This window comes from Pteropus medius, unplaced genomic scaffold, assembly GCF_902729225.1.
Source record: "Pteropus medius unplaced genomic scaffold, Ma_sr-lr_union100, whole genome shotgun sequence".
Classification (NCBI taxonomy): Eukaryota; Metazoa; Chordata; class Mammalia; order Chiroptera; family Pteropodidae; genus Pteropus; species Pteropus medius.
In genome coordinates this window covers 464,350-490,774 of record NW_024354886.1, presented here as the reverse complement: position 1 = coordinate 490,774, position 26,425 = coordinate 464,350, and the positions used below count along the sequence as shown (strand labels likewise).

The following is a 26,425-nucleotide window of genomic DNA, read 5'->3' as shown; positions in this document are numbered from 1 at the left end:
TGTTTTATTGTAAATTTTGCATTTTATATTGTGAAGATAATCCTGTCTTGAGGATTTCCAGATTAAAGGCAGGGCTTATTTTTGTTTTTATTTTTTTTTTTGTTTTTGCTAAATCTTAATGGAAATAGAAGCACTTAGACTTCACTAGCTCTGCTACTAAATGTACTATTCAAAGTATAGTTTATGCAAAAGTAAATTGTGTTTGTCATTTTATTATGCAAACTCCTATCAAGCAGCTTGTTAAAAAAATAGAATTACATAAACTGAAGATCAACTGTCACTTATTTAATTCAAGACATATATTTGATATTTTAAATATTTATACCATAAAAATGTTATAAAAACATCCCTGTTGCACAAAATTTTATTAGAATTTTATAAAAAAGATAAATTATGTCATAAAATAGTCTTCAAAATATATAATTAAAACTGCCCATATACCAGAAAAATTAGCAACTAACTCATTTTTAATAATGGACCAAAGAAACTCATAATGATGTAATGGGGTGGTTTTCTTTTAAAAATAAATCAAATGCATTTAAAATTAAAGTCATTTACCTTCTGTTTGTTGAATGGGGTCTTGCATAATTTTCTGGTAACATTCATATTGAGCCGTCATGATTTTATTTCTAGTAACGCCCAACTGATTTGGGTTATAAGGGCTCTCTTGTAATTCTGCTATGACAAGAATCTAAGGAATTAGAAAAAAATAAAACTTCAGAATTGTGAAAATGTCTATTGTAGGCAATCTGTCACAGTGGAAAATAGTCAGTGTGGTGATGTCCTGCCTGGTCACCTGGCTCAAGAGGGAAATCCTTGATTGGTAGTGTTTGCCAGTATCCACAGTAAATATCCCCTATCTTGTTCAATTTCAAGCAACCAATAAGACATTGCCAATGGCAGAGTAGGGAAAACAGTCGACATTTGGCTCTCTATAGAGGCTGGCCCTACACATGTGTTGTGGAATGCAGACTGAGCTATATTCAAAATCTACCACTGCTTTTTCAACTGCTCTGTGAATGTAGGGAAGATATTGAACCCATAAGCCTCTGCTTTCTTATTGTAAATGGGATAAAGTAGTATCACAATAACGGAGGGGAGTATCTGGCACATGATAATGTTCAAAATTGTTGCCATTTTTATAATTTGATTTTGATAAAATAATAACAAGTTCATTTGTGATGTAGGTAAATAGAATTTTTATTGTGTGCATGTCAATAAAGGTTTTGATATGCACATCAAATACAAGGTATATATTTATGTTCTTCCGATTTAGTAGCACTACTTTAAGCTTCACTTCCACTTTTATATGACATTTTCCCCATTTTATAATGTGAAGCATGTATAAGTCTACAACTTTATTTCTTCTTCATTTTTGCATTACTTCTATTGGCTATTTTCCATAAGTAGTTATCTTTCTACTCTTATTTTGTCTCCATATTCTTGGTTTTCTGTTCTCCAGCGGGTAGTTAAATTTGGTATAATCTAAATAATAATATTCTCTCATTGTGTGGCACCACTCAAGCTTCACCATCAACTGACCACTATTTAAAATTTACTCTTTCATTCCTTGATTGGTTTGAATTTCCTAATAGAGATTTATGCAGCAGTTGCACTGCACAAGTAATAAATAAAATTTAACAGCATCAAAAACATTAATATTTTTTCTCCTGCTCTTACAAAATTTATAGAAATGCATAAAATCAATATCATTTTTTATTCTTAAATAAAAAACTTACATTTACACACTGTCTGAGAAATAATCACAGTTTCTTAATTGACAATCATTGGATTGGTAATCTATTACAGAATTACCTGCTGGAAACCAATGTTGGCTGGTGCAGCTCATTGGCACACTCAATAGAGAGTGTGAGCTGAAGAAACAGGAGTCCTGTTTCTTGAATTTTAGTCTGTTTACCCAAGATAACATCTAAGAAGTGTAGAATTTGAACCGCTCCTAGACTTGAGAATGTTTTCAAATACAAATGCTGACAAGAATGTAGCCTTGCTTTTTTCCAGTTTAGGTTTTCTATATTTTTCTTGAGTTTCTTTGAATCTTTGTGGGGTTTGCTTGGAAAACACCACAGGAAAATTATTTGCTGGCACAGAATTAGATGAGATTATTTCTCTCAGTTTCTCTTACATATAAAAAGAGACAGTCACGGTTTTAATGTAAGACAGAAAAATATGAGCAAAATATTTCTGTAAATAAAAATGAAATGTATAAGACATATGTCCCCTTCAGTATAGTAATTGATTTTAGTCATCCTTAGTCTCTACCTCCAGCCCAACATCCCCTGAACAGACATGCAGAGATGTGCATGAGTATACATGCTCATGTACACACTTGCCTCAAACTTAGCATCAGTGTCTGCCAGAAAATGGACTCTTGATACTTATTTGAATGAATAAATGAAGAAATTAATTTAAAATTTAGTGCATGGTTCTGAATTGCTTTTTAATCAATATAAGTCAATCAATTGGCAGAATGGGAGAAAAATCTGCATTTTTAATAGTTCTAACTCAGAATCAAGTCTGGTTGAAAATATTTTATCTACTGTGTATGACTATACTATAAAGACATTCTATTTCTTTTTAAACTCTGATAATTACTTTCCTCTGATGTCTTGCATATTTGTATTTTTATCTTCCTCACTTTGACATCTCCCTACCCAACTGCACCACCATAGAACTTGCTAAGGGATAAAAAACCTTAAAATATAAACTGAAAAAAAATAAATTATCGTTGTGTTGATTGGATATAAAAATGTACTTAATTTATGCATCAAATAACTGCATGTTAGCTTGTTGTGATTCACCTTTATCAACTATAGATATACTGGAAGTTAAAACAGAAATAATGATACATAGGGAGATATGTTTGAAAAGTTTATGCTTACCATAAAAAAAGGTAAGAGAAACAAAAAATACAGCATACACTTTTTCTCCATCATTAATGCCAAAATGAAATTTGCTACGTAATATAAACCAAACTGCAATAGAAAATGAAAAAATATGGTTTATTAATATTTATGAAATAAATATACATGGTTCTCAACAAAAAATTTCTTTAAAACTACTCAATAATTTTACTTTAAGGATTTGATTAATAATCTTAAGTATTACAAATCTAAGAGCACCATGACTTAAAATACTAGAGTTTAATTAAATACATTTTAATTTAATTTAACTAGCATTTCAAACAGGTAAACTCGCACATATATTTTTAGTAATTAGAAACATTTTGTTTACTTTTTCTTTACCAAACTTGGGATAAAATGATTAAAGTATCATAATAAAGAGTTTTACGAGAACATAAAAGCACAAATTTTGATAGCATATTTACTATAAGCTTAACTTTATTTCTTATAAATATTAATCTCATTATTAATTTTCTGAGTCTTCAATAATTTAAGGAGGATATTGCTCTTAGACCAATTTATTGAGAATTAATATCCATATTTAATTAAAATGGCCTTATAATTTAATAGAGATTATTCTTCATTGAGGATTCAATTGTTTTTTAACCAGAAAATTTAAAAAAAAATCCCCCTAAGTCATTTACATTATTAAAATTAGGTTACATAAGATAGACAGTACCAAATAAAAATACTTCTGTTAAATATTTTCTGTTAAATATTTCTAATGATAGATATAATTCTGAGCTAGTGAAAAATGACCTCTAAAATGCCACCATATATATAAAAGGTTTTTATATGTACCATATATATATGTGTGTGTGTGTGTGTATATATATATATATAACATTAAGAAATTAAGGATTTTATTTATATACATGTGTATATATATATATTTTATATATATATATATATGTATATATATAAAACCCTTAATTTCTTAATGTTCTAAGAGACAAACATTGCTGGGATAAAGTATACATTGCCTATTCCCTGTAAGGTCCACAAGCAACCTACTTTGACAGTATTTTTATGAGATATGAATGATCCTCATATAGTCCTAAAATATAATATTTATCTGAATGTGTAAAATATGTTTTTCAACGGAGATAAAAAAATTCTAATGAATAGATATTTGCCAATGAACCACTAACTTAGACTTAATTTTGTTAGGAACCTTGTCAAGATTTTTATTATAAGGCAAATGTTAGAATAAGAATTATAAAACCTTTTCCACATATTTTGTTTATTGTTTTTATTATTGTATGCAATGAGAGCATGCCATTTACTAGGATATAGAATCTATGCCATTGCTTGCCCTCACCAATGACTCACCTGGATGTAGCTTTTCTTTTTAATTGTAAATCTTCTGAATAACGTCTTCTCTCCTATCTGCTATACTAGGTTTTTATTATTAATTGATCTTAAGAAAAATATAACCAAAAAATTAGAATCAGTGTATTAATTTTAGATATTAAAAAATTATTCATGTTGTAACAGAAGGGAAAAATGAATTAAAGTTTTTGCAATTCAATAACTGATGAGTTGATATTTGAGTTTTTATTACATTTTACCATAAGAAAATCTGATTTTCCAATACTTACATGCACAATTGTCTCCAGACTCAAATCACATTTTCTCTTGGGTCATATTCAACTTTGTCCTGAAGAACTTCTTAAATCCTGGGGTCATTACCTGAAATATTGAACGATATGATAATATATATCATTTTAATGAGCCAAAATCATTTTCACAATAAATTAATATTTTCAAAAGAACTATTAAAATATTTTTATTAAGCTATTTCAATTTTTAAAATTCTCTTTTGCTTACAATATGTTTGCGTTTTGTCACATACATTTATTGTTTTCCATTAAATGAAGAAACCAATTTTTGCTTATCAAAAATACTTGGGATACTGAACAATCTAACTGAATATTTTATCTATGTAAATTTCAAAGAACTAAAATATGATAACAAGATTTTAAAAATAAGCTATAGTTTAATCTTCCTTTGAATAATTTTCTTTGTCTAATCATTTATTGGAATGTGGTGTTCCTAGTCTTAGCTGCATATGTCTATTTCCCTTGCCGGTATGGTTTCTCAAAGCCAGAAACCATATCTAATTGATCTCTGTAATCTTTGTGACTGGCAATTAATTTATGCTGTATAAGTGAATGAATAAATGAATGAAAAAATGAAGTAATAAAGTACTTTAGGATTTTAAACTTACAATCAAGAACACTAACCATAACTATTAACTGTTATTTCTTCTATTAGAAGGCTTTAGATAGTGTTTGAATCTGTATTGACAATAAAAATTGAGTGAAAAGAAGTTCTTATATTAGCATATTTACTTTCGTAACAAAATAAAGTCCTGAAACTATTCAATTTTTAAGTTCTATGGTTGTTTGGATAATGAACAAAGTGTAGTTTACTGTATTGACTTTGGAAGTGATAAAGATTAAGCCACATTTAAAACATTAGTAGTTCACATTTTTCTGTATTGGATATACATAATACAGAAATATACAAATAAGAATGCAAAGATATTCTATTTGGAAATCAGGTTTTTATGAAATAATGTTTTGATGATTTACACATGAGTCAGTATTAAATACTTCAAAAACATGTTTGGAGTATTTGATACTCCAAAGCCCAAGCCCAACATATTGAAAAAATTTTCACCCAAACATTAGCAGTTATTTTCTTCTTATCTAGCAGACTTCAAAATCAGAATCCCAAAAAGTATCTTAGTGGAGTATCTCTAAGTGTTCAGTAGATCATTCTGGCACCAATATTTTAAGAGGACTTTATTCAATTCATAAAATATTTATCAATGCAAAGAATTACGCTTTTATAGCTTTCCTTCTTCACCTTATTCCCTAGCGATCTAGAAAGTGGGTTCCTAGGAACAAGGTTGTAGTTTGCACTGTGCAAACTTGTAGCAGTCCTAATCAAGGAAGCTGGCCTACGGCCCCTGGGTTATCAAGGATGCTGCAGGAAGTGTGGGTGGTAGTGTTTCAGACACATGGTGGACACCTGTACTCTCTGTGAGATCTAGCAATGTCCATTGTATGTGGTGATCCAATTCACATGAGTCGTCTACTCTACAAAGAAACTATCAAATTTCTCTGCCAGCAGAAATATGTGGTAAGTGGTAGTTATGGAGGAATCACTCCTTTCAGCAAGGTTCTCTAGGTCCATAATGGAGGTATCATGACTGGATATGTAGATAATGCCATTGCAGATACATCTGAAGGTCAGTTCATATTGAGTCACATATTGGTAGATGTGATGGCATGATTGTTATCATGAGACGTGTTTAATTGTATTCCTCAGTTTAGCTCATTGGTTTTTTGCCTACTGCCTCTAATATGTTTGTTCAGGAAGTGATTCTTTCTTCTATATTTAACTTATTCCAAATTTATTTTTACTGAAATACATTTGATAGTAACTGGCCAAAGCTGTTAAGCAAATCATTGTAAATATCTCTCAGATCTTGTTAAATTCTTTACTGACAACTGAGTTACTTGTTACCTTGTAAAATATAGTGGTTCTCATTCAATTTTGAGAAGGGATCAAGTATACAATTAAAGGAGGTCAAGTTAAATGGCTAAATCTTCCAGTGGATTTTTTCAGGTGTGCTTAGGTTTGATTAGTAAGAAAAGGACTTCAAAACAGAGCAAGCTCTAATTTAAACTCATAAGTGAATTTGTAATCATAATAGTAGTATTAGTAGTTACTGGTATTTTCCCTTTCTAATTGTTAGCCTCACAAATCCTATAAGCACTATTTTATTTTCACTTCTCAAAATGAAACTGGAAGATCTGATTCTACTACTAGAAACAAATGATGTTCTTTACTAGACATATGGAATAAAAAATAACTGATTTCTAAATAGTCTTTGTGCTTCTTGCCCAAAGTATCACCAACATAAAAAAAAATGATTTACTTCATCATGGAAAGAACTTTGAGAAAGAATGTCTTAAAACCTCAAATATCTTTTGAAATATAGCTTCCTAGTCACTCAGGGCTTTATATCATCATCTCGGCTTCATTTTTTTAAATCGCCATAGATCCTCACCACAAGACATTTTTCACAGATCTGCATTTCCAAGTCCATAAATTTTAACTGATCTTTGTGGCTCACTTCAGTGTAAAACCATGTTTTAGCCTACATAAAAATTATAAATAAATGTGACTTAATAAATACTAATTTATCAGAACATAAAAACATATACCATATAAATGCATACCAGTGCTAATTTCATCTTCCACTCCTCCATATCCAAAATATTTTGGATTTTTACAGACCCTAAGCCATATTATTTTGTCCATTTATTTATCCGGTCTCTGTGAAGTTGGCTAACAGAAGCATTTCCCATACATATCTAATTTGCCATAAAGTATCTTGAATCTTTGTGTGAGCAAGGTGAGGCTGTTCTCTATCTAGTTCTTGCCTTTGTTTATAGTACATTAAACAACTACATTTCTCCTGATCTAAACAAAGAATAAATACTCTTATCCAATCCCAATATTCCACACCTTTCTGGCAAATGGAAACGTTTGTCATTCTACACTGTGTAGAATAGATTGCGCCACTATGAAAAATGTCAAAGTACACGATCCTGGTTTCCTTTTATTCTCTGTTCACTATTTATTTGTTGGCAAATCTGTCTTAATACTGGACCTAGTCTTGCAAAGTACTGTCTTTACTTCCAATAGAATCTTTGAGACAGAAATGCCAATATCAAGTTTTAATTTCCCACCCCCATCATGGTCTAGAATGCCCCTAACACTTTCAACAAATAAAACAATAAGAAAAACAAAATATAAATAGACTTCTCTTTTCTAAAGATCTGTTACTGATGTAAGAAACTCAAACTATACATCTTTTTTTTATAATATCGCTTGGAACTTTCATTGAATGAACAGGTACCAAATCACTGATGTAGCATGAACCAGTGTTCCTCAAAGCATGGGTTCATGGATTACCTCATCAGAATCACCACCAGAACTTGCTGAACATGTTCAAATGTCTATGTCCCACCACGGACACTCTGAATCAGAAACTTTCGGAGAAGAACTTGAGAATCTGCATTTTTAGTAAAGACCTGAGGAAATTCTTCACTTGTTAAAATTTGAGAAGTACAACATAAATACATCATCCTCACTGGGCCATACCAAAACCTGGGCACACTTATCTATCCTCTATCTCTAGGTACTGGCCAGACAATTTAAAAAAAAGACTATCAAGTATAAATCAAGCAAAATATTCTGCAATGTTCCTTGGGACTATTAATGTCTCAGAACTCTCAGAGCAAGTTATTCAAATACCTATTTTACAACATATCATATAATGTTGTAATTATTCTTTTGTGTGTGTGTTTGTGTCACTAAACTGTGAGCACAATAAGAATAGGATGTGCATCATATCCATCTTATGACTTCAAACCCTAGCAGATTGGAGACATAAAGGGGGTATACAGAAAGTGTGTTTTGAGAAAATTACTTACAAAATGAATTTAATCAAATTGAGGAAACCTGGTGCTTTGGGCTGTTATTCACCCTCACAAGCATAATATAATTTCCTGACACCTTTTTTAAAAAAGATTGTTGCCTGGATTCTACTCCAAGAAATTTAGATTTAGTTCATCTTGATTGGGGCCCAGGGATAAGCCCTGGAAGATAAAGGTTGCCCTCAAGCTAACAGCCAGCAAGGAAATAAAAACTTCAGCTCTAAAACCTCCAGTAATTGAATTCTGCCAGCAACATGAATGAGTCTGGAAGTAGCTTCTCTCCAGGAACCTTGAAAGGGAACACAGCTCTGCCAACACTTTGATTTGGGCCTTAGTAAGATTTGAAAACTAGCCAAACTCACAGGACTTCTGACCTATAGAACAATGAGATAGTCAATGTGTATTTTTATATTGTTTTAAGCTATTAAATTTGCAGCAATTTGTTATAGCTGTGATATAAAAATAACTCTAATTCTTACGTGATCAAAAGTTACATTTTCCCTTCAAATTTCAGTGGTTCCTTTTTCCTTCCCAACTGGCCAGTATTTCCTCTTAACCTTAGAATATTTTCATTATAATGCAAGGCAATTACATTAGCTAGCAGAATTTCTTTCTAGCTGTTCCTAAATTGGTGTGTGATTTTGAGAAAATCAACACAACTCTTTTCTGCTTAGTTTAACCAACTAGAAAATGAGCACTGAATTTGATCTTTAATTTCCATGTTTTCTATTACATACTTATTAGAAAATGTGTGCTGGAGTCAGAGAAACATAGCTTTAAACTCCAGTACTTGCAACACTTAATCTCAATAAACCTATTTCCTGGCCTGAAAACAGGTATATAGATAGTGATTCAATCAATATTGCCTAGAATTTTTATCATAACTCATCTTGCCAGATTGTTTTAAGTGTTAAATCACATGATTATATATATAATATATCACATCAGTAAATCGCTTGACAACTCAAACTCATCATTCAGGTAAGGTACCAAAATAAAAACCACATGTACTGTCTCACTTTCAAGAACTTTAAAATGCATTTTACATCTAGAAATTCATTTAGTTACGTTACCCTATTTATGACACATCTACTTTCACCTAGATGTGTAGGAACATAGAAGAGAATATAAGTTAAGTTTCTTGCCTTCAATAAAATATTTATCAAGTTGGAGGGCAGAATGTTATGCCGAGTTGAGAGACTTACTTCATTATTTTAAACGCAGTTCATGGGACACATTCACGAGGTTCTAAAAGGGGATTATATCACAAATGTTTAAGACAAGATGTAAGACCTGGGCCTCAGTCAATAGTCTCATTGAATGAGGTTGAACAAGTTACATAATTTCTTAGGTGTCTCATTCATAAAACAAGAGAGTAGGGTAAAATAAATTTAAGCCTTGAGTAGAGGTTCAAATTTTATGTAAGAAAGGTTAGTATATAGAAATAGTTTTGTTCAAAGTAACTGAAATCCATAACTTTGAAACCAAATCATTCCTGACACTGTTTTTTTTCTGGCTCAGGTAGACTTTCCCTAGGTTTCCTACTACCAATTGCATTTGATTTTAAGACAGTGGAAAGTGGACCATTTGGCAAGATGATTTTTCTTTTGTTACAGCAAAAATCAAGGAAGAGGTATCTAGGCCAAAAAAATCATATCTTGATTCCATCCCTTCATATACTGCCTCTTCTTAGAGCTATTTTTACTTTTGAAAGGCCATTTGGGAAAAGTCTAGTTCTTTCTTCTCCACTGAAGAAAACTGAAGTTAGAAAAGCAAACATACTTCTTTTTCATAAGCCCCCTTGCCAGACTTCTCAGAATGGAATCTGATCAGTTCATTTAGGCCAAGCTAAACTTATTGCTATCATCATTGGAATAACCCTAATGCTCCTGGGATTGGAAACCAACAATTTCTGAATTTTGGCTACATTGGGTTTTTATCTCTTTTGCATTTAACAAAAAATGACCTAGGTAAAAATTTGAAAATTATAGAATGCCAGAAATTACAGGACATCTTAAGAAATGATTCAACAATGCATAAACTCAACAAGGTAATTGATGAAATAGTAGGAAAGATTATTACATTTAATTCATCAAAATCTTATGAATGACCTAGTATATAAAAGTACATCTAATAGTCAATTTTAAATAGTCAATTAAAATTCTCATAAAAACCTCCAGAAAATATTTATTTTTGAAGAGACATCCGAGTTTAATTCTATTAAATTTCACATGCTACGAAAACATTTATAAATATTGTCCCGTTGATTAATGATACAGTTTTCCTTTTTTACAGAGAGATATTAAAATAAATAAAGTGGCATCCAACCGATATTTAATAATTAGCATAACTCAGGGACAATGTGTGATCTTACAAATTATGAGTGGAGACAGTGTTTGTCCTGGTTACAAGTATGAGTTAGACATCCCAAGTTTTAAAACCAGCTCAGCCTTACATTTGCAAGTTAAACAACTCTTGTAAAAATACTTTTCTCATTTGCAAAGTAGTTTCTAAACTGGAAAGGTATTCTGAAAATAAATGAAATAATGTACATAAACTTTTTAGAACTCAGTAAGTGTTAGCTATTGTTATCATTATTATTATATCACATTAAAATTTTTAGAAATATAAGTAAGTTTATACATGTTTTAAGTTGTTTGCCACAATTTCAATAGCTTTATAAGTGAAATTAACCCTATATTTCAAGGTGGTGGTTATATACCTCTGGAGTTTTACCTTCTGAAGAAATGATATGAATGTTTTTTCTTTTCCTTTAAGTCAGTTATGAAAATATCAAGCAAAGTGAATAATAACAAGTCTCTTTCCAAATATGCTGTTAATGGAGTTAGTATAATTGCATATTTCCTAATACTGAGCTTATATAAATTAAAGATCTAGCAAATTGTATATGTTATAATCAAACGGTCACACCTTAAAAAACTATAACATGTTAATCCAATTAAAATCAAGCTATAAAACCTCCCAAATTTTACTTTAATTTTAGGTTAACTTTAATAGCCTTTACTAATGCCAAATTGGAACAAAAAACATATATATTTACTCTATGCTTACTTATCTAATGAACATTCAAGGCTGAGTAGCTGAATAACTATTAAACAGAGATAATATTATGATTAAATTTGGGACTTGATTGTCTACTCTGAGGTACTTACTCACGGAAATGATTTTCCCATTGTAAGCATAATTAGCCATTTTCCGGTAATTTTGGTCACCCTCTTTATATTTGAAAAAAGCATGTGGCCAAATCTCAGCCCAATTAGTAAATAGTGGGAGGGAGCCTGAAAAAAAAAAGTGCTTTGTACTTGATGTTACACTCTCTCTCCAGGAGGTCTAATATGGGAAGAACTGCTTGCTCAAAGAGCATAGAAACAAAGCATATCTTTCCAGCTCTTTGGAATAAGAGCTTTACACCTATTTTCTTTCCACAAAGTCAGGAGTCAAATTCTATGTGGAAACATGTTTTATTCTGCAGACAACAAAATAGAAAATATATAATTCTGCTGAAATTTTAACGTGGTAGTCCATCATCAAAGTTATAATATTTTTCTTATTTGGAACTTTCAATCTTTCTCCAAAAAAATTTTGTACAGCACCTATTAGCAAATCTCAGCATTTGGGAAGCACAAGAATATTCTTGATACTGTCAGTCCAGCACACTTTCTCTGTTCTCATAAAATGAACTCTTTCCAGTAGAGAATCTCTTCCCTCTGGTTCAAGTGAGACTGCCTTCCTGGTCACTGGGGTAGAAAGTGACTAAACCTGGTAACACTAGCACAATCTTCTGATTTGAGTTGACTTAAGCATGGCAAAGTGGTCTAAATTACACCATCATAATTCTCCCTAGAACATTTCAATAAGAGTTATCAGGGAAGATCTCTTTCTGCAAAGCAAGTAGGGCACAATTATTGGGCCATCTCCATGCTTCCTTTCTACCATATGGCAGAAAACTGTTTTTTTAAAAAATGAAGTCAAGCAGAAGCAATCAGTTGAGAGCTGAGCATTGGTGGAGAATTCTCTGACATTATTAGAGCTCTTGAATCTGGCCACATCTGAAATCAGCTACAATAATGGACTTGCTCATCAATGTAACCATTAAGTTACATTTTATGCCTAAACAGGACTGATTTGGCGTTTTGTCTCTTGCAACCAAAACATTTCTAACTAAAATTTTGAGAAATGGTGGTGTAGTGTAAAGATTGCTAAGGTTCCATGTTGTAGTCTGCCTACGTTATAGACCCTGAATATTCTTAGGTTAACCACTTTGCCAGGCCTCAGTTTCCTGACATGAAAAATAGAATGACTTTAATCTCTTTTCCCTTTTGTTATCTAAATATCTACAGATTATTTTCCTTTTTACCAAAGTGGAGAATTGTTATTCATTCCCAAAGCATATTTCAAGTCCAGCCAATAGGAGTTCAGAAACGTTTTTCTCCTCCAAAAGTTTATGAAATGATTGTTTAAAAAAAAAATGAAAAAAATTAGAAGTATATGCATTTGGATAATCCACAACTATTACATGCCTGTGGCAAGATTTTATAGCCAGCTCAAAAAGTAAATGCAACTCTTAGATGAAAACATATGAATAAATTTTTGTGACTTTGGTTAGACAATATTTTGGTTAGACAATTTTAGATATGATGCCAAAAGCACAAGTGACATATAAAAATAGATTAAATAGAACTACATCAAAATTAGAAACTTTGTGCAGCATGATACTATGAAGAAAATGAAGAGGCAACCCAGAATGGAAGAAAATATTTGCAAATCATGTATTGGATAAAGGACTTATATCTAGAATATATAAAAACTTTTACTACTAGATAATAAAAAGATAAACAACCTAATTAAAAAACAGGCAAAGGATCTATACAGACATTTCTCTAAAGAAAATATATAGATAACCAGTAAGCACACAAAATATCTTCAACATCATTAGTCACAAGGAAATGAAATTCAAAACTACAATAAAATAGCACTTCATACCCAATAGGATAGTTATAATAAAAAAGATACACAATAATAAATATAGGAAAGGCAATGGTGAAATTGTAACCCTTATACTTTACTGGTGAGAATCAAAAATGTTGCAGCTGCTTGGAAAATAGATTAACAGTTCTTCCAAATGTTAAACATAGAGTTACCATATGACTTAGCAATTCCATTTCTAGGTATATACCTAACAGAAATGAAAAGATACATCCCAACAAACACTGTGTGTGACTGTTTATAGCAGCATTATTTTTTAACAGCCAAAAAGCAGGAACAACTCAATTGCTCATCAACGGACAATATGTGGTATATCCACACAATGGAATATTTGGCAGTAAAAAATAAAGTAGTACCAATACATGGTGCAACATGGATAAACCTTGTAAATCTTGTAAAAGAAGGCAGTCACAAAAGACACAGATTGTACAATTCCATTATATGAACTGTCCAGAATAAAAAAAATCTTTAGAGACAGAAACCATATTAGTGATTGCTTAAGGCTGGGTGAGTTATTGCTAATGGGTATAGGGATCTTTTGTATGGTGATGTAAATGTTCTAAAATTAGATTGTAGTAATAATTGTACAATCCTGTGAATATACTAAAACCATTAAATCGTACACTTTAAATTTGTGATCTAAGTGGTAGGTAATTTATATCTTAATAAATCTGTTTTCAAAAAAATAAATGCCAAAAAAAAAGGACATGTGTATCTAAGGGAAAATTTATGCAAAGAACATCTAATTTTTCCTCTCTCACCTTTGTCAACAGACAAATAATGTCCACATTTTAAAACAAAACTAGAAAGCTTGCCTGGCTTACGGAGCATGCCATGGATGTAAACTCTGAATTGTTCTTTCAATTTAATGCATTATTTTGTGCTCAATTACAACAAAATAGCAACTATTTTATGTTTGAAACAGTTTTGATTTGTAAGAAAAAGTACATTTTCCTTGAAATTTGCCTATTGAACCTACTTTTCAACTCATACTGAAAAGTATCGTATTTCCTTTGAGAAATAAATTTTAGTTTATAAAAATATAATAACCATTATCTATAGCATTATCTATAGTTGAAGCAAAAGGTACAGTAGTATACTTAGAAAATTTCCCTTAGATTTAAATAGGATCTCTTTTATTCCTGAAAGTGATTTCTTTTTTTTACATTTCTACAGTGTTCTATTTCATTTTTTATAGAGTGGAAAACAGGCAATTTATTTATAAAAATTAGATATTTTTGTTCCATTTGTGACATATTTTAATTGTGCTATTATAAGCAATAACCACAAAAAATGATATAGAAATATTAGCAAAAAGGAGAAATTATTGAAGTTTAGCTCATTCTTAGAAATTAATCAGGGTTAAAAATCTTATATCCTAATGACTTCCCTTCTATGGAGTTATTACTAGGTAAAAGAAAAGTGAAGGAAGGATGGAGAGAAGAAAGTGATGAAGACAGGCTGGAAGAAAGGAAGGATGAAAGGAAGGAAGGAAGGGAAGTACAAAGGGAGGGAAGAAAGAAGGAAAGAAAAATCAGTGTGTGTGTCTTGGATCAATACACATTTTACATAAAATTAACCCTATTTTTCATTATTTTTATAAAGAAGCAGAATGTTGGTAATACTAAAATTTATTTCTTTACAATATTTCTTACAACCATTAAACATAATTTTATCATAATATTTTTAATGTTTATTTATGTACTCATTTAAATATATTTATTTAGAACCTTCTATATTCCAAAAGCTGTGTTAAATATCATTGATCCCAAATGCTATTATTTCTGCTTTTGGACATAATCAAAACATGGTAAGGGGAGAAAGACATGTATGGATATGGATAATAAAGCGTTATATGTAGTTAATAAATATTTTTTAGTGTCCGATTGATCTGATAGAATAATGTACTTTCATGGGAGAAGTGTGTGTGTATAAACATATGCATGAGGAAAAAAAAAGAAAGAGAATATGATATGTAAAGGGAGATCAAACAATCAATAATTTGAAAGTGCGAGGTGACTGAAAGGTACAGATACATATGAAATGCGGCTTTCCAGGGAGAGAAGGAAACAAATTAAAGATGGTGTCTTTTGTTACATTGAGGAGTTTTTTTTTCCATGCTTCGGTGTCTGTTTTGAAAATTACACTTGACATCCAATATTATTTTATATTAGTTTCAAGTGTACAACATATAATTTTTATATAATTTACAAAGTCATCCCCCCAATAAGTCTAGTATACATTTGGTACCATACATAATTATTACAACATTACTGACTATATTCTTTATGGTGTACTTTTCATCTCCATAACTGTTTTGTAACTACCAATTTGTAATACTTAATTTCTTCACCTTTATCACCTGGCCCCCAACCCTTCTCCCATCTGGCAACTATCAGGTTGTTCTCTGTATCTATAAGTCTGTTTCTGTTTTGTGTGTTCCTTTATTCTGTTCTTTAGATTCCACATATAACTGAAATCATATGGTATTTATCTTTCTCTGTCTGACTTACACAACTTAGCATAATACCCTCTAGGTCCATCATGTTGTCTCAAATGGTAAGATTTCATTCTTTTTTTTTTTTTATGGCCGAGTAATATTCCATTGTGTCTATGTATCACTTCTTATTTATCTAATCGCCCGTCGATGGGCACATACGTTGCTTTCATATTTTGCTATTGTAAATGATGCTGCAATGAACATAGGGGTACATATAACTTTTTAAATTAATGTTTTGGATTTCTTCAGATAAATGCCCAGAAGTGGAATTGCCAGGTCTATTTTTAGGTAGTTCTATTTTTAATTTTTTGAGGAACCTCCATATTGTTTTCTGTAGTGGTTGCACTAATTTGCAATCCCACTAATGCACAAGGATTCTCTTTTCTCCACATCCTCACCAGCACTTGCCATTTGTTGATTTATTCATGATAGCCATTCTGACAGGTGTGAGGTGATATCTCATTGTGGTTTTAATTTGCATTTATCTGATGATTAGTGATGTTGAACATCTTTTTATATGTCTATTAGCGATCTGCATGTCTTCTTTGGAGAAATGTCTATTCAAGTCTTCTACCTATTTTTTAATTGGATTGTTTGGGTTTTCTGGTGTTAAGTTGTAGGAGTTCTTTATAAACTTTGGATATTAACGCTTTAACAAATGTATCATTGGTGAATATCTTTTCTCAATCAATAGGATGTCTTTTAATTTTATTGATGGTATCATTTGTTGTGCAAAATTTTTAGTTTAATGTCATCCCATTTGTTTATTTTTTTCTTTTGTTTTCCTTACCCAAGGAAATACATCAAAAAAATTATTACTAAGAGCAATGTCAGAGAGTTCACTGCCTGTGTTTTTTTAGGAATTTTATGGCTTCAGATCTTACATTTAAGTCTTCAATTCATTTTTAGTTTATTCTTTTATAATAGTGTAAAAAGGTGAAAAGATAAACAAAATTAATGAACAGTTAACAGACTCATCAAGAAAAAAGAGAGAGCAGTCAAATAAAATCAAATAAAAGAGAAATGACAGCTGACACTATAGAAATACAAAGGATTATAAGAAAATACTGTGAACAATTATATGCCAACAAATTGGACAATCTAGAAAAAAATGGATAAATTCCTAAAACATACAATCTTCCAAGGCTGAGTCAAGAAGAAACAGAAAATCTGAACAAGCCTATAACTACTAACAAAATCGAATCAGTAATCAAAAAATTTATGACAAACAAAAGTCCTGGACCAAATGGCTTCACAGGTGAAGTTTACCAAACATCCAAAGAAGAATTAACACCTACCTATCTCAAACAGTTCTAAAAAATTGAAGAGGAGGAAATGCTCCCAAGCTTATTGAATGAGGCCAACATTATCCCGATACCAACACCAGAGAAAGATGTTACAAAAAGGAAAATTATAGGCCAATGTTTCTGATAAACACAGATGCAAAGATCCTCAACAAAATATTAGTACACCAAATTCAGCAATACATTAAAGAGATCATACACTATGATCAAGTGGTATTTATTACTAGGATGCAAGGCTAGTTCAATAGCCATGAATCAATTAACATACACTACATAAACAAAATGAAGGATATAAATCATAAGATCATATCAATAGATGCAGAAAAAGCATTTGACAAAATTCATCATCCATTTACAATAAAAACTCAGTAAAGTGTGATAAACGGAAGATATCTCACTATAATAAAGGTCATAAATGATAAACACATAGCTAATACCATATTCAACAAGAAAAAGCTAAAAATATTTTCCTTAAGATCAGATACAAGGATGTGTCCTTTTGTCATTTTTATTCATTATCATATTGGAAGTCTTAGCCACAGCAATCAGAGACAAAAAAAAAGATAAAAGCCATTCAAATTAAAAAGAAAAAAAGTAAAACTGTCATTATTTACAGATGACATGATACTATATATGGAAAACCCTAAAGATTCCACCAAAAAAACTCCAAATTATTAGAATTGATAAATGAAGTCAGTAAAGTAGCAGAATACAAAGTTAATATTCAGAATTTGGTTGTATTTTAATGCACCAATAACAAAGTATCAGAAAATTTAAGAAAATAATCTCATTTACAATTGCATCAAAATAAATAAATAAATAAATGATTGATAAATGCTTAGGAATAAATTTAACCAAGGAGGTAAAAGACGAGTATTGGGAAAATTATAAGATATTGAAGAAAGAAGTTGAAGAAAATTCAAGTAGATGGAAGCATATACCATGCTCATAGTTAGGAAGAATCACCATCATTAAAATGTCCATATTACCCAAAGCAATCTATAGATTCAATGCAATCCCTATCAAAATACCAATAGCATTTTTTCATAGAACTAGAACAAATAATTCTAAAATTTATTTAGGAACCACAAAAGACCCCAAATAGCCATAGCAATCTTGAGCAAGAAGAACAAAGCTGGAGATATTACAATACCTGATATCAAACTATAGTACAATGCTGTGGTAATCAAAACAGCATTGTATTGGCATAAAAACAGACAACTAGATCAATGAGACAGCATAGAAAGCCTAGAAATGACCCCATGCCTATATGGTCAATTAGTCCATGACAAAGGAGGCAAGAATACACAATGAGGTAAAGACAATCTATTCAGTAAATGGTGTTGGGAATACTGGACAGATACCTGCAAAAGAAAAAGAAACAAACTAGACTATATTGAGGAGTTTTGATTTAATGCTCTAGGTTGGAGAATTTCACATACAATGCCTGCTCTGATTTACTGGTGGTGGCAGGCAGAACTGCTGTATTGAGCAGTATTAAAGTTGAGTCTACATTTGGTGAGAGTAAATGCATCAGTAGTGCCTGCCATAGGTACCATCCTGAGAAGAAATGGCATGTATTCCAAATATTTACTAATCTGATTGCAAAAAAAAAAAAAAATGAATAAAAGTTCAAGGGGAATTAAGCAGTAGAGTGATATGATAAGATTTTCATTTTAGAAAGTAGAATGTTTAAAGGTAACAGCAAGGGCAATTGTAGAGAGACAAATTAAAATACTGCAGTGATGTCTAAGTAAGTGAGACAAGAAAATCATGAAAGCTGGAACCTAGAACTAAGAATAACATCAATGGAGATGGAGAGGAATATCTAAAAGTCAGAGATATTAAAAAGGTTTAATCTATGATTATGTGAGAACTTAGTGAGTGTTAAGAAACCTAAGCAGATTCCTCAAATTTTAATATGAGTATCCGGGTAGGTTCCAAACACTAATATATGAAATATAGCAGAAGAAAATAAGTGTTGGGAAAACATCTGAATACAGGTCAGACATTTTGAAAAAGAAAGTTTCTAGACGTGTTTGTCTAGATAGTTCTGGAAATCAGTAAGAGGATGCCTCAAAATAGAAAGTTCATTTCCACCATCATAAATTAGAATACTAAATGGTGACATTTTGTCTAGAAATACTATATATAATGGGAAATGAGTATTCTAAGAGATGTGTAAGTGAATTGAATTAGAGCACAATTCAAAACATTAGCATTTAAGGAATTCAAAATAAGTAAGAATGTTGATAGAAGACCGAGATAGAGCTTTCTAGGGACAAGGAACTAGAAACATAAAGGCATGGGTACAGAAATGAGCAAGTCTTGTGTGATGAAGGTAATGGTGTAGGCCTGAGAGAAACTTGAGATTCTTTGGAGAAATAATAAGTGGAAACCTAGAAATAAATGCTTTGAGAGATTTGCTAGGCACACAGTCCTATGATGTACTCTACAAACTGCTTTAATTTTGGTGAATCCAAATAAACTACAATCCAAAGTAGTTTATTTTTAATTATTTACTCCTATGAGTAATTCCGGATTGTAATTTAAAAATAGATTTTCCAGTGCAAAAAAGTTGCACAGGAAGATGCTCCTTGCTGAATTAAACTGTGCTTGAGTGAGAATTACTGCTTTGAAGAACAACACGTTCCCTGTGAAAAGAGATGGCAAATCCATTTCAGTGAGTCTAACCATCATGGAGAGCTGTTATCAACTCAATTGTATGTTTTTTCCTGTTTCACAAACATGTTCCCAAAAAAATTTTTAAATAGCTTTCTTTCCTGCTAAATTGTTGTGCCAAGCACTTTTTCTGAATATCAGCCTTAACTAGACCAGGATATGTTAAAGAAAAAATGCCCTGTCACGTTAGTCATGGTATAATAGGCCTTAACAATAACAGTTAAACATTTTCCTAACCTGACTGTCTCCTCTCTCCCTGAATCTTAAGAAAGTGCATTTTCATGAAAATGCAAAATACCCTGAGGAAACAAAAGAATAGACACTTTCCAAAAAAGTCACCATTTAAATCTGAAAAAAGCTGTTCACTAAAGTAGATTTTTTCTAATAAAGAGCAAAAAAAGTCACTACAGAAAATGTCTGTTTTTTTTTTCTAAAGTTTAATAACTTAAAAGAAAATAAATTAACAATATGGAATGATTTCAGTATAATAGCTTCTGATTTTTTTTTTTGATAAAAAGAAAAGCATCACAGCATCCTGAGCTCTATATTGGTCACTTCAAAATGAATCCCATGCATTGTTGGGACATGTTTCTCAAACTGTAATTGGGGCAGTAGTACTGTATATGTCTGTCATTCCTTTGGGAAGTGTTTTCCCACCAAAAGTCTCTCTGAACATCACTAACAATGGCAATCTCAGGGGGAAAAAAAGAAGAAGAATATGAAAGTAAATAAAAGATGAACATAGCCTGATGGACACTTTGGTGAAGGCTATGGCAAGAAAAGTAATGCATAGCTTTCTGGGGCAGGAATCAATACTTCTACCTGAGCAGTATGCTGCTATTGGCAGTGGCTAACGACAATTAAAAAAAAAATAACAGTAGGGGACTTGTATTGGAAAAAGAAAAAAAAGGACAGGAAAACAGTAAAAAGCAAGGTGCACGGCAGAGAACAGTTTTTTGCACTAACAGTTTTGGATACTAGCTGCTATATTTACTAAGAGAATATAGGCAGAAATCTAACCTGCAACATTTACCTTGGTTTCTGTAGCTTTCAGATGGGCATGATACATGTATTTTAAATATATTGTGGGGGTTAAATGTAATAACCTACATAATCACCTATCACAAACTGGAAAGTGATAAGTTCTCAAGAAAAGTGGTCTTTCTCTCCCCTGTAGCACAAAGGGAATGCCTTGGTTTGCTTAATTTGGTCCCAGTGACAAGACTTGTAATTCTGAGTAAAATTACATATGAATATTTAACAATGCCAGCTCTCTCAGCTTTCTGAAAAAAAGGACTTTATCATCCACCAAAGGTATGAGATTTGACATATTCAGATGGGAGTAACAATGATCACTGTCTCCAAAATCACTTGTTCTTTTATTAAAATTACTTTGCTCTGTGCATAACACTACTGACATGTATTTACATATACATACACACATACTATACATATATATATACACACACACATATGTATATATATATTACATATATATGTATATATAGATTACATATATATATACACACACATATATGTATATATATGTGTGTGTGTATATATATATATGTATAGTATGTGTGTATGTATATGTAAATACATGTCAGTATATGTAAATACATGTCAGTATGTATATGTAAATACATGTTCAGGTCTCACTGGTTTTCTTATTCCAGGGATTGATGGTTTTTACTTGCTTAATCAATTCCTGGAATAAGAAAACCAGTAAGCAAGTAAAAACTGTTGGTTTTTACTTGCTTAATCAATTCCTGGAATAAGAAAACCAGTGAGACCTGAAGATATCAGATGCATTATCCTGAAATAGCAGGGGGTTATTAATTAGAGATAAAATGATAAAAGGATATAAAATGTAAATGTTTTGAGGAGAAAGAAAACCCTGCAGCAGATATTGGTCAGGCTTATTTTGTTGTTCAAAGTAATTAAAACATAATACATACAGATATAATATATACATAACACAAAATAATTAAAACAAAACAAGTTAATGTTATTAATATAATTAAAATATTATTTATGTTTTAAAATATAATGTTGCCTTTTAATATAAATTAGTACCAATACGGTGCTGTCAAACAGCTGGATTTTACCACAACACTTGATTCTGGACCACTCCCTCATCATCTCAGGGAAAAAAAAAAAAGCTGATATGCTTATACATGACAAAGAAAATACAAACAGAACTTTATCCTGTAAAATGATGTTAGCTTTCTGTCAGCAGACACCACAGGGTAAGCATCATTAAAGTCACCCTTCAGTGGTCCTCAGGTCTGCGTCTTCCAAAGAGCCCTAACAGCTGCGGAAGCTCTTCATCGGAGGTTTGAGCTTTGAAACGACCCATGAGCAATGGGGAACTGCTCACAGAATTGTGGTGATGAGAGACCCAAACATCAAGTGCTCCAGAGGCTTTGGGTCTGTCATATATACCACTGTGGAAAAGGCGGATACAGTCACAAATGCAAGGCCACACAAAGTGGAAGGGAGAGTTGTGGAACCAACGAGGGTTGTCTCAAGAGAAGATTCTAAAAGACCTGTTGCCCACTTAACTGTGAAAAATATTTTTGTTGGTGGTATTAAAGAAGACACTGAAGAACAGCACCCAAAATGTTATTAACAATATGGGAAAATTGAAGTGATTGAAATCATGACTGACCACGGCAATGGCAAAAAGAGAGGCTTTGCTTTTGTAACCTTTGATGATCACGACTCTGTAGACAAGATTGTCATTCAGAAATATCATATTATGAATGGCCACAACTGTGAAGTAAGGAAAGCCCTATCTAACCAAGAGATGACTAGTGCTTCATCCAGCCAAAGAGGCTGAAGTGGTTCTGGAAACTTCAGTGGTGGTCGTGGAGGTGGTTTTGGTGGGAATGACAACTTTGGTTGTGGAAGAAACTTCAGTGGTCGAGGTGGCTTTGGTGGCAGCCGAGGCTGGTGGAGGATATGGTGGCAGTGGGGATGTCTATAATGGATTTGGTAATGATAGAAGCAATTTTGGAGATGGCGGAAGCTATAATGATTTTGGCAATTATGACAATCAATATTCAAATTTTGGACCCATAAAAGGAAATTTTGGAGGCAGAAACTCTGGCCCTTGGCTCTGGTGGTGGGGGCTAACATTTTGCCAAATCATGAAACCAAGGTGGGTATGGCTGTTCCAGCAGCATCAGTAGCTATCGCAGTGGCAGGTGGCTTTAATTACTGCCAGGAAACAAAGCTTAGCAGGAGAGGAGAGACAGAAAAGTGTCAGGGAAACTACAGGTTACAACAGATTTGTGAACTCAGCCAAGCACAGTGGTGGCAGGGCCTGGCTGCTACAAGGAAGACATATTTTAGACAATACTCATGTGTACATGGGCAAAAGACTCAAGGACTGTTTTAGTGACTATGTATAACAGGTTATTTTAGTTTCTGTTCTGTGGAAAGTGTAAGCATTCCAACAATGGGTTTTAATGTAGATTTTTTTTTTTCGTACCCATGCTGTTGATTGCTAAATGTAATAGTCTGATCACGACGCTAAATAAATGTGTCTTTTTTTAAAAAAAAAGGGCTGTGTAAAGTTAGTCTACTCTAAAGCCATCTTGGTTAATTACCCTAATAGTGTGAAATTAGATTTCTTTCAGTGTGATACCAGGTTCCACTTGAAATTTATTTACAACCTGCTTGGGCACAGAAGCCATTATCTTCAGAAACCTTGGTGTAGTTGAATTGACAGTTACTGTGTTGTGACCCAAGGGTCACCCAAGCAGTCATGGAATATACTTGGTAATTAATGATTGTTGGCCCGTCCTCTGCAATATATCTAAATTGAATTATGGTACCAGATAAAATTATAGATGGAAATGAAGCTTGTGTATCATTCATTATCATGTGTAATCAATAAATGATTTAATATCAAAAAATAAAATGATTTTAAGCTCAAAAATAATTTCTTGTACTGTAAAATTGAATACATCTTTATTTAACTCTCTATTTTATAAAAATTATAAGGAAATACGTACCTTTAAAAATTGGAAATAAATTCTTTAGTGAAGATGTATAGAATATTTAAGTCACAAAATAAACCTTAATTTTCTGTTAAATATGTTCATCATGAAAAATATCATAGGAGGATTCTGCCTCTGTATGATGGAGGATACCAGTTGGCAAAAACAAAAAGAGGAGGAAAAACAAAAAAAAAGTATTGGGAAACCTAACATTAATTATTGTTTATACCTGTGGTCTTTTTAACTAAGCATTGCTTTGTAGTGCTGTGGTTGGTTAAAATAAGTGGCTAATAAGTGTTTGAAAAAATATGTAATTTTGTCTCCTTTTGCGGAGTGTGCTTGTGTGCGCGCGTGCGATTACATGTGAGAGAGAGAAAGATAAGTGGAAGATGGACCAGTTTTTCCAGTTTATTTCCTATTCAGGGAAGGAGTGATAGAGTCAACATTATTTAAACATCAGATGTGAGAAAGAGCAGAATTTTGGAAAAAATAGAACTATTTTGTCTAATAATGCTAATTATGCTTTGTGAGGGATCTAATTTCTGTCTTTTTGGCACTTAACATTGGCCCTACTGTCCTCAAGAACCCTTCTCTGAACTCCTTATTTCCTTAGTGTTCCCGCCACATTATTCCTATACCACAGATAGGCTGAATGCTCTTTATTAATGCTCCTTAAACTGCACATGATCACACTAGAATTAGGTCTATTTTTTTTTTTATCTTCTGCACTAAATGTGAGTGCTATTTGAGGGCATTCGAGGGCGTTGCCTTACTAATCTTAAGGTCCCCAGGGTATTGCCTGGTGTGTCACTAAGTTTTGAAATGAATAAATAAATAAAATGATTATCTATTACAAAATATGTGTCCATAGTTATGAAAATTAACATTGTTTTAATGATTTACAAGGACTAATCACAGCAACACTAATGAGTGTTTAGGAAAAGTAAATGAGTATTTAGTTTAGATGGTTTGTCTTCCATTTGTAAAATAAACACTTTAGTCAAAGAAAATGTTTTCTCATACTTTCGTAGAAAATTTTTAAAAATTGGTAGGTGATGATATGGCAACCAAAATTGGAAAGTTGTAACCATTTTCAAATGAACTATATTTTTAAATTCTTAAATAGTGCATATTCAAAACTTTAGTACTCAATTTTTGCCTGTTAATCCTGGAACTCTGTGCTGATATTGAGCTTTTTATTCTAAAAGAAAAAATAACCCACATTAAAAACAAAAGAATGAGAAGTCTTTGGGCATAAAGTAAGGACTGAGATACAGTGAGATATAAATATATACTGCTTGATATTAAAGCTTTCTTTAGCAATAAGCATATATTTAGGTAAAATGTTGCATTTTGTAAATTCAAATAGCATCAGATTAAATGTGAATAAACCCAGGGTTTTAATTTAACCAAACCTGGGGATCACAGAGGAAACCTCCAGGCTGGATATAGCAACAGGTATTATGTAGGATTCTTGTGCATAGTGCATTAAGGATTCTAATATTCCCACCTCTACATGTTGTCTTGGTTCCCTCACTAAACAAGCTCTATATAATTTGAGCAAAACCATTTATCTTTGTGGTCTCAGCTTTTTTTTTTAACTTGTAAAATAAGGATATTGGAGTAGATTTTTAAGGCCCTTTTTGTTCATTAATTCTATTGTTTGGAGGGAAAAAGATCATTGTTATTATATCCAAAACATATATATTAATGCAAATATTTTAAATATTGAAGGCCAAATTTAAAAAAATTATTCACTCATTTATTTAAAATATACATGCAATAAAATATAATTTGCAATATAATGCTATTTTAATATTTATTTATATATTTAGAAAACATTTTTTAATTTTGTTTTTTAGCTATAGTGAGTTTCTTTTCTCCTCCCAATGCCTTAATAACTGAGTAGGGCAACACTCTTAAGCATGACAGTATGTTTTAAAGTTTATTTAAAACATTATTAAAAAATAGAGAATCTAGAAATAAAACCCAAAGATGTCTAATATCATATTAACAACTTTGTATCATGTATTCTGTATCTTTCTTTTAAAGTAAGGATGATACACATATCCAAATGCCTACCACAGAAATAAGTAAATGAATTCACTATAACCTTGCACTGGAGTCCTTTGTTCAATACAAATTAAAAATTAATAACTACTGTGGATGGTGTTGTTTTTGCTCTGGTGATAATTCAGAATGGCTTTCATATTTTTTCTTTGTAATTTATATACAAATTCTCCCATCTCAAAAAAGCTACCAACAAAATTTTAGTAAATAAGTAATTTAATCACTATATAGTGGAATGAAATGATTATATGTCAGTGATAGCTAAAGAACAGCTAGACCAAGACAAAAATAAGATTTACAAATGCAGTTTATCTTCAACATTTTTATTCTTTTCTCTCTTCCTCTATGCTCTATACAGTTTTGTAATTAAAATGTTTCATGGACATACAGAATTTGCTTTTTTAAAAAAATTGAG

The 26,425-nt window shown here is 31.7% G+C and overlaps 1 protein-coding gene and 1 pseudogene across 5 annotated transcripts in view; one reads left to right on the top strand and one right to left on the bottom strand.

Moving 5' to 3' along the window:
• CALCRL (calcitonin receptor like receptor) overlaps window positions 1–26,425 on the bottom strand; it is a 93,650-nt gene that overhangs the window by 35,509 nt on the left and 31,716 nt on the right. For 3 of the 5 annotated variants that reach the window (XM_039856372.1, XM_039856370.1, XM_039856374.1), the window contains 3 exons: window positions 4,523–4,613; window positions 2,901–2,993; window positions 559–691 (listed from right to left, as the gene is read on the bottom strand). In XM_039856372.1, the coding sequence (XP_039712306.1) occupies window positions 559–691; window positions 2,901–2,954 (187 nt within the window). In that variant the 5' untranslated portion in view covers window positions 2,955–2,993; window positions 4,523–4,613. Of the gene's footprint in view, window positions 1–558; window positions 692–2,900; window positions 2,994–4,253; window positions 4,342–4,522; window positions 4,614–26,425 lie in introns of all 5 variants that reach the window. The other 2 variants (XM_039856371.1, XM_039856375.1) reach the window with 1 other exon arrangement.
• LOC120597591 (heterogeneous nuclear ribonucleoprotein A1-like) lies at window positions 6,138–23,127 on the top strand (annotated as a pseudogene).